Source organism: Rhododendron vialii, chromosome 1a (assembly GCF_030253575.1).
Source record: "Rhododendron vialii isolate Sample 1 chromosome 1a, ASM3025357v1".
NCBI lineage: Eukaryota > Viridiplantae > Streptophyta > Magnoliopsida > Ericales > Ericaceae > Rhododendron > Rhododendron vialii.
Window position 1 is genome coordinate 45,019,965 of NC_080557.1, and position 9,097 is coordinate 45,029,061.

The window sequence follows — 9,097 nt, forward strand, 5'->3', positions numbered from 1 at the left end:
CCTCTTATGCGTCACCATTGCATTATTTAGAAATACAAAAGGTGGGCGCACATTAGACAATCACACGGTAACAACTTTAAGTCAACTAGCTTTGATCAACCCGATGATGTGAAACTGAAGGGAAGATCTTTTTTGAATGTCTACCGAACCAGCCAGTACTACCATGACCTTATGAAAAAAATTCCCAAAGCTCAACTCCTTCCAACAGATGAATTACTTAGCCGTTCACCAATGACTAAGAGCTGAGATCCTACTCCATGGCATGTACTAAAAAGGGGAACTTTAACCCTTCAGACTACTAAGATCATAGTGGTGTCTACACATACCAAAAGCCACCCATAATGGCCCACCTAGGAACAGTAACACCCGTAAATCACTTTAGAAAATCAACAAAATACCGTGGTCCCTAAACTCAATCATGGGAACTTCTTCTTGGACTAAAACACTTCTTGATGCCTTTGTTTGCAGCATCTCATTGAGGATTGTCTTTTTCTGGAAAACCCAAAGAATCGTCCCTTTCTTCTAGTTCCTTTTTCTTCTCTTCATCCTTCATTCCCCTTGCCACCTCCAGTTTCTACTGAGGTAAATTCTCACTTCTCAGAGAAAGAACAGAGAATTTAACCATCAAGTTTAGATATTATCTGTATACCAACACCTAGAAAGAGAGGCAAGATTGTGCCCTGTTTTGGGTACGTTTTGTTTGTGTTGTAAATGAGATGTTCAACATGTAGCTTATAACTTCTTTCCGCTCTAGACAAGCCAATACAATTCCTGAACTAACATAACCTATACAAAATTGGATACCTCAACTTTTGTTGTTTAATTTGGACACTTGATATTGTAAGAACTATTTGCCATCAGAGCACATTCCAGCACCAAATTTGGATTTCACACGACGTCATGAGGGAGACTGACATCATACTCATCGTCCTTTACCAAAACTTGTAGTGAGGATTGAGATCTGATGACTCATAATGATCTTACGGCAGTCTTCACAATTCAATCGTTTGCCACCTGTTTTTTGCATTTGACAATGCATATTGCCTAATATATCTCAGAGGAAAAAAACCAATGGTTGCAACACACATGAGCCTTCCATTCAAAAACATATCAAATAGGAGAACTTTTGTTATCTCCAAGCTGCACATGAAATATTTTTAAATGGAAGGACCACGTGAATTGAGACCATGGGTTATCTTTCTCTTTCTTATAATTGTGTGCAACTTGGGGCTCGTCCTCATTGCCTACTAAAGCAAATAACACCCTAATCCTAGTTATTACAGGTATGACGAGTATTTTGATCCCCGTTCCTACTCTTTGACCGAAAATTCAAAAACTAACAACTTCTGGCTCTAGTAGGGATAGAAGTTTACTAATCATTAGGCAGAGATTAGAGTTCGCTATGGCATGTAGCATTTCCTTCCATGGGTTTTATCATGGATACCATCCTGGTAAAGAACTGAAAGCATTGAAGTGGTATGAGTCGTATGACTCTAGTACTTCCCTATGAAGCTATTAAATAGAAATGACAAATAAAGTACCAATCAGCAAAGATAGTATGGCTCAAGCCGATCAAAACAAAATGATAGCATGGCTCTAATACTTTCCTACAAAGATAATCAAATGGTAGACAGACAAACTAGCAATCAGCAATGACATTATGTTGCAATCAAAAAAATGAAATATATTGGAACGTTGGCTCCTCTTTAATTGCAAGTACTCCGTATTTAAGTGTTCAACAGAAAAGCAAAAATTTATGAACTTCTAAAAACTAGACATTTAGCTGATATTAATTTGATCATAAAACGATATATGAACAAGTGATGCAGAACTACGAACAAATATAGCAAAAGAAGACTGGCATACTCGAGTAGATACTAAGCTACAAAGGCACTAGTAGGAACACTTAATTACGTGTAAGGAGACATGATGAGCCTCGCAGAACAGACGCTTGCACCAGGACTAAGCATTGGCAGATCCCCAAGTGTATGCTCCAAACTACAAGCCTTTGTCTAAAGACCGAAATTGCAGGCCTGGATGTACTCATTGTCATAGTCCACATGCTTTGTCCAAAGTGGCCGAAATTGGTTCATGCCAATATCAAGCCACGGTTTCATATTCCCGTTGAAGTGCACGACTGCAGCATTGCGAATCTCTTCCAAGCTTATGCTTGGATTATAGCCAAGCCCAAGAACATGCCAAGATTTTTCTAGCGGCTTTGTTGTGGAGTAAAATGTAATCAAGCCAGGGGGCAATGTACCCAATTTCCACAAAGTCCGGTTCTCATTCTGCATCAAATATTAAACATCTAGTCAGTTATAGCAAAAAAATGGTCAAGCAGTTAACTCAACAAATAAAAAGCCCTTAATCTTTGCAGAAAAAAACAAGCAAAACGCTGACATAACCTAAATTTACTAGCTGGTACCATATGGTTTATCATTTTCTGGCAATCTCAGACAAGATGATCCAGAGTATGGTGTTTGTGAAGGAGCAAACATACCACAAGATTTCACTGGTTCATGACACTGTGCAATTGAAGAGTGGGTAACTAGTCAACAACTCAAATAACTTAAGTTTCTTAATAAGGTAGCCATGAATCATATAATACAACACATCAAAGGTTTGTATTGGTTAACTCATTAGTAATTCAAAGAGGGAAGTAATTTCCAGTGAAATCGAATCTCACCAGATTCTGCCAGTAGTGGTACTGTTCTGTGCACTTCTCCTTCCTCCAAGCATCCAAATCGAAAAAGTTCATCCCATAAGCCCATCCACATGCTTTTGGATTGAACTTCTCTTTGATCAAAGGGTGGGAGAAATTCATATACTGCGCATACCGATGGAACGACCCGAAACAAGTTTCAACAGCCCCATTCACTTTCCCATCCATATCTATCTTCCACAACCCAGTAAGGTCCCTCTGAACAACCACGTCATCATCCAAAAACAGTATCCTGTGCAATTTCGGGTACATTTCAGGCAAATAAAATCTAAGATGATTCAACATCGACAAGTACTTGGGATTCCTAAATTTCATGTTAGTCGTGTCTTTCGTCGCATTCTCTAGCTTGTTCTCAAAGTAAAACCTCTGCAGGTTTGCGGATTCAAGCTGTCGAAGCACTGGCACGTATGACGAATTCAAGAACTTGTAATCCTCCACGGCCTTCACCTCGACGTGCGCTCCATTATAATCCCTCATCTTAAACATAACCTGCATTGCCCCAAGATTCATCTTGTCAGTCACAACATGAAACACATGCTTCCACGGCTCTTTCTGATTCTTCACCGCCGAATTCACCACAACTGATGCCGCCACAACATTATCCGAGAAAATCGCGTAGTGGTAAAGCTTCGGATCCTCCAACTCCGGCACCACCGGCTTCCCCTCATCCGAATACTTATCTGGATGTGCAATTCGCTCCTCCATCAACCTCATAGCGACGCAATGCAGGCTTTTTGGGATCGATTTCGCGGCAATCAAGCTCGAAAACGCCCCTTGCTTCTTCGCCTTGGTTAACTGTTCGTTTACGGCGAAAATTGTGTCTTTAAGCTTCTGTATCTTAAGCTGAGTGTCAAATGACTCTTTCGCGTCTGTTATCAGTTGCCTCGTGACCTTAATTCTCTCCTTCACCTCCTTTTCGAACTGTCGAAGCACGGATTCGTCGATTGAGCTCACATCCGAGTGGAAAAGACCTTTGTATCCAGGTTTCGATATCAGATCCGTGTAGTTCCGACTTAGATCGGCGAAAACCCTAAGTAGCTTCGAGTTCTCGAGCTTCAGCTTCCGAGCGTACGAAGCGTAAGCGAGAACAAGTGATCGGTGATCGTCCGCTTGCTTTCGAATCTGATCCAGCCGTGGTTTCAACGGATCGGATTTGAGCGCGAGCACCGATCTCCTGATCGATCCCACTCCGTTCGAATTGAAACCCTAATTCGCCAGAGAAATCACGCCAAATACACACACCGACATTTAGAAATGACGCAAACTACAGATACAGAAATATAGAAATGCTTACTTATATAGTATTAAACCGGAATTAAAACACTAATTGGCAAGAAAATCTCATCAAAATGATATTTTTAGCGAGAAATGGAGAGAAGAGTATAAAAAATTATATTTTTAATTGGCTTCTGTCCCTTTCTCATCAAATCTCATCACAATCGTGAGATTCGGTGAGAAAGGACTCTCCTTTAGAAAATGATGCTAACTTAGGATACAGAAATGGAGGAATGCGTGTACTTACGATGTCGAGACCGGAAGGATTGGAGGAGGAAGTGAAGAGGAGAGAGAGTGTGAGGAAGATGAAAACGGCTACGGTCAAGGCGGAAGCGAAGATCCTGAAGATGAAAGACGCGGGGGCTCTGAATCCGGTGCTTCGATCGGAGAGCGATGCGCGGGAGTTCCGGAGCGTCGTCGTGTTCGCCATTTCCTAGGGCTTGCTTGCTTGATTGATAGGGATGGAAAGTATAGAGAGAGTTAAGAGGAGATTTGTGTTGAGTGAGTGTTTGCTCGTAGCCGGACTCTCTCTCTCTCTCTCTCGTGAAGGAGGGGGAGAGATGATGGAGTTAGTTGGAGGCAACTGGCAAAGTGAAGAAAGGGGTGATTATCTGCTGTGACAGTGAGAGTGTCTGTCGGTGTGGATTGGTCCAGTGCCAGGTTCCAATAATTGGGACCGGCCTTCATGCAGGTACTGTGTGCACAATACCGTACTGCGCACTTTTGAGCCGGCTAGTCGTACATTCGAAGGTTCGAATCTTATCTCGACAATCAACGATCGAGAATTATTCATTGTCGAGATAAGATTCGAGCCATTGGATGCACGATCCGACGGCTAGATAGTGCACAATAGGATACTGCACAAACCACTGCACAGCACCATCCTTAATTCATTGGTACCCAATTCATTTTCACCTTTATTTTATCCAAACCTAAAGTTTTTATAGTACTCCAGGTATTCAAACTGGTTTACGTGTATCTCGATTTATTGTGAGGGTTTAATTCATTGGTACCCAATTCACAGTGCCGTCATTTTTCCTTCCTTAAATACAATCAAGGTATGCGATTGTGGTAGCAGTATGCCAGCATCTAACCTATCCCAGTTAGTGTGTGATAATCAGCATTTACTACTCTTAATCTCCCATTAAATTCAATTTTTTTTTTATTAAAGCTTGGATTAAATTAAATTATTCTCATGCACTGAGTATTCTCTTTTTTATTAGTGAAAGCTTCGGTTTAAAAAATTGTTTTGCATGGCATTAGTACTTGGAATGTCACCTGCAAAATGACTTTTTTTTTTAAGGGGATACTTAATAGAACTTACTATATATATTAGTCAATCACAATTAATTAGGATTTGAAGCTTGATTTCATTTGATTTCTACGAGAATAATTATTATGAAATTGCAAATGTCTGTGTGTGACATTGACACTGTTATACTATAAGATAGGTTTTTGTCGTCAATAATCTTCTTTAGTATTACAGGAAAAATATATATCATGTATGATCTAAATGACACATTTTAACTGAAATTGTCAAAATCTTTTGACTTCTCCCTTCATTTGTGCGCCCACCACGCCCAACCGAGAAAACCCGAAATTAGGCTGGACGAGTTTATTGGGTAGAAGAATTATTATTGAGGGAAAAAAAAAAACTTTCGTAAAAATGTTACCATGATTGGTGAACGAGTTTCAGTTTACAAATTATTTGCTCCGGCGATATGGAAATGTCACCGGTAAAAATTTATTGAAAGGCACTGACTCAAATACTAGTACATAACCTAATATATGGAGTAAAACGTAAACATTAATTAATAGATAAAGCGTAATTTTTCAAGATTAAATACTCCGATATTGTGCCAATAGCCAATGTGTGGGTGACATTCACACTGTACTAGTATTAAAATAGGGGGCGACTATTCGCAACCCCGTATTTTCTCCCTTAGCCCACTACATTTCGGTAAATAGTTGTTGAAAATTATACATAACATTTCGGTAAATAGCTGTTGAAAACAATACTATTATATTTTGGTAACTAGTAAATAGCTGTTGAAAACAAGATTATATTTCGGTAACTACATGTCGAAAATATGTTCAACCTTCAGTAAACAACCGAACATACATTTTCGGTAAATAACTGTTGGAAAAAATATTAAATTTCGGAAAATATATCTCAATTTCGGTAATTAACTGTCGAGTATAATTGAAAATTTTTAATGGGCTAAGAGAAAAAATACGGGGCTGCAAATAGTCGCCTCCTTAAAATATGGTGGACAAATAAATATGTTTTTGTGTATGACTTGAATAAAATATTTTGGCTTCATTAAGAGCGCAGTCCGGCCTGTCATCGTAATCGCTTGAAAGTGCTTTCAATAAATAATTTTTTCTTAGAAGCAAAACTAGACAGATATCATACATTTTTAGAATATGTACTTAGAGTTTGAAAAAAAAAATTAAAAGCTATTTAAAATTCTTTCGATTTGATCGTGCATGTATAGATTTAAAAGAGAGAAGCTGAGTCCTAAGAAAAATTTCAAGCTTGGCAATTTGTGCAACATTAAATAGTACGGCCAGTTCTTCTTCATACGAACAATATACCTCTATCTTTCATCAGGAAGGTACGGGTCTTTTAGTCGTGCTTCCTTGTGCAGACTAAGTGGGAGTTAGGAGTCACCCTCACTCAAACCACAGTTCCAGAGGAAGCGAGCCACGATCAACGGAGCCCCACAAAAGTGTTCTGGTTCTGACCGAACGATTGCGAAGGCTTCTCGATGAAAAAAAAACATTGTTCTCCTTTTACAACTAAAGAAGCAAGATGAAAACCCAGTAATTCAACAGCAACAACATGAAGAAGAAGAAGAAGAATCAAAGGTTGCTACTAATACGACGGGGTCTGATTCAGGGTAACTACTTGTTCTACATCACCAAAAAAAGTTCGTGTTTCGAGTTCGATTTTCGGAAAAGTAACTTCTTTTGAGTATTTTGTGTGTACCAATATATGACAAGAATGCATGACTATACAGTATACACGCCCCGTATAGATATATACGCGCGCCATGTACCGATAATCAGCTGGCTTCCGGGCCAAGAAAAATAGAAATTGTTCAAAATTTTCCCTTTTCTTGACAACCAAACAGAAAATCTTGGTGTCGATTATCTTTCGCATTTTTGTTTGACAAGCTTTACCTTCTCCTGAGACTCATCTGAGAATGACATCGATGAAACCGAGCTGCCGAACATTTTTCTCTTTAAACTGCGGCTAGCACGCAGCAACAGGCTTGTCATTACTGTAGAAGAAGCCGCGGATTTTTTCCCTTCTCTATCCGGCAGAGCCGATGCTGCAGTATGTAGCAATTTCGACGTTGGTAATTGATTTTCATTTTGTCATCGGGAAGAATAAAAAATGAGCACTGCAGTAGCAATTTCGACGTTGTTAGTAAAAGTAGCAGGAGTGAAGAAACTTTCACAAAACCAGGATATAATTGGGGGAGGGATATTTCAGTTTGTCTAAGGTACAAGTTGTGCATAGACCTTCCTAGAGCTGCAACAAATTGTGCTTAGGCGAAAAAGGATGGAGGAGGGGCCGAACAACGTAAGAAAAAGCGCAAGTTCATGTTTATTTTTTGTTTTAGGATAAGAGAACTACTATCGGAAGTGGTTTCAACTCTGTGATTGCGTGAAAAAGAGCGTACACTTAAAAAGATTATGAATTTGCTCACACTTTGAAACCTATTATGTGATTTAGAACAAGAAATACAAGTTCGTAATTCCCAACTAGGAATTTTAGGGTTTTCTCTATCCTGATCATTGGCAATTTGAACCCAATTGGGAGGTCAAGAGGAGGATGGTCAGTGGTCACCCAGATTCCCTCCTGTTAAGTTCAAGATTTGGAATAGACAGGACAGTAAAACTTTGGATCACAGATTTATATAATGAATAGTTCGGATTTGCTCACAGACTCTTACCGGTAAGAGTTGATAAGCAAATCTGAATCATTAATTGCAGCAACGAACGATCTAGATCCCGTTCATTTCAAATTAAGGATCGGAGAGGATCCAATTCCTAAGCAGAAAAATACGCCTACTAAATCCCACTTTTCTTTTTCCTTCGGAATTACAATAGGGCACTTTCTAACGACTTCTCTTTTTGATCAAACGGCCAACTGAAAACAGATTTAACTGCAGCAAGATAGATAACTCTGTAACCGGAAACTATATATACTAACCTCTCTCAAACAAATTAAGAAGCCGCCTCTCTCTCTCTCTCTCTCTCTCTCTCAGCCATCATCAGTAAGCGCGCACCGCATTCAAGAAAGATCAAGAAAATGTCTGAAAGCAGAGAACTTGATTCAGGCCCAAGTGATAAAGAAGGGGAAAAAGGGAAGGATTCACAGGGTGAAGGAAAAGGAAAAGAAGAAGAGAAATCAGAGGAGAATGTTTCAGGGGAAGCTTCCGTCGCTGATACAGAGGTTGCCGAGAAAAAGAATGCGCGTACTTCTGGAGAAGAAAATGTCGATTCCGACGATTCCCCGTCAAAGAAGAAGCTGAAACAGAGCAATGTTCCCCAAGAACAATCTGAGTAATTCTTCTAATTTTCGCCAAGAAAGCTCTTAATTTTCAAGAATTTTCTTAAATCCTCTCTATCGCTCTATATCTATCTATCTATCAATATGACGAGTCAATTGCATGACTATATACGCGTACCATGTACCGATAATCATCTGGCTTCCGGGCCAAGAAGACTAGAAACTGTTCAAAATTTTCCCTTTTGATCATGGCAACCAAACAGAAAATCTTGGTGTCGTTTATCTTAAGCATTTTTGTTTGACAAGCTTTACCTTCTCCAGAGACTCATCTGAGAATGACGTCGATGAATCCGAGCTGCCGAACATTTTTCTCTTTAAACTGCGGCTAGCACGCAGCAACAGGCTTGTCGTTCCCGTAGAATTAGCCGCGGACTTTTTTCCTTCTGTATCTGTCGGAGCTGATGCTGCAGAGGTACTGCAAATCAACGACTACCTGGAAGGTGAATGGGACATGTCTTTCACATACTATAGCGAAGAAAGTGTCTTCATGTTCACAAAAGGGTGGACAGAATTTG

The 9,097-nt window shown here is 39.6% G+C and overlaps 1 protein-coding gene across 1 annotated transcript; it reads right to left on the reverse strand.

The window, feature by feature from the left end:
• Nucleotides 1-1,663: 1,663 nt before the first annotated feature.
• On the reverse strand, nt 1,664-4,640 carry LOC131319983 (galacturonosyltransferase 8). Its single transcript, XM_058350495.1, has 3 exons — nt 4,245-4,640; nt 2,687-3,928; nt 1,664-2,288 (listed from the first exon to the last, which is right to left on the reverse strand). The coding sequence occupies exons 1-3, from the start codon at nt 4,425-4,427 to the stop codon at nt 2,013-2,015; spliced, it is 1,701 nt and encodes a 566-aa protein (XP_058206478.1). The 5' UTR covers nt 4,428-4,640; the 3' UTR covers nt 1,664-2,012.
• Nucleotides 4,641-9,097: the final 4,457 nt, after the last annotated feature.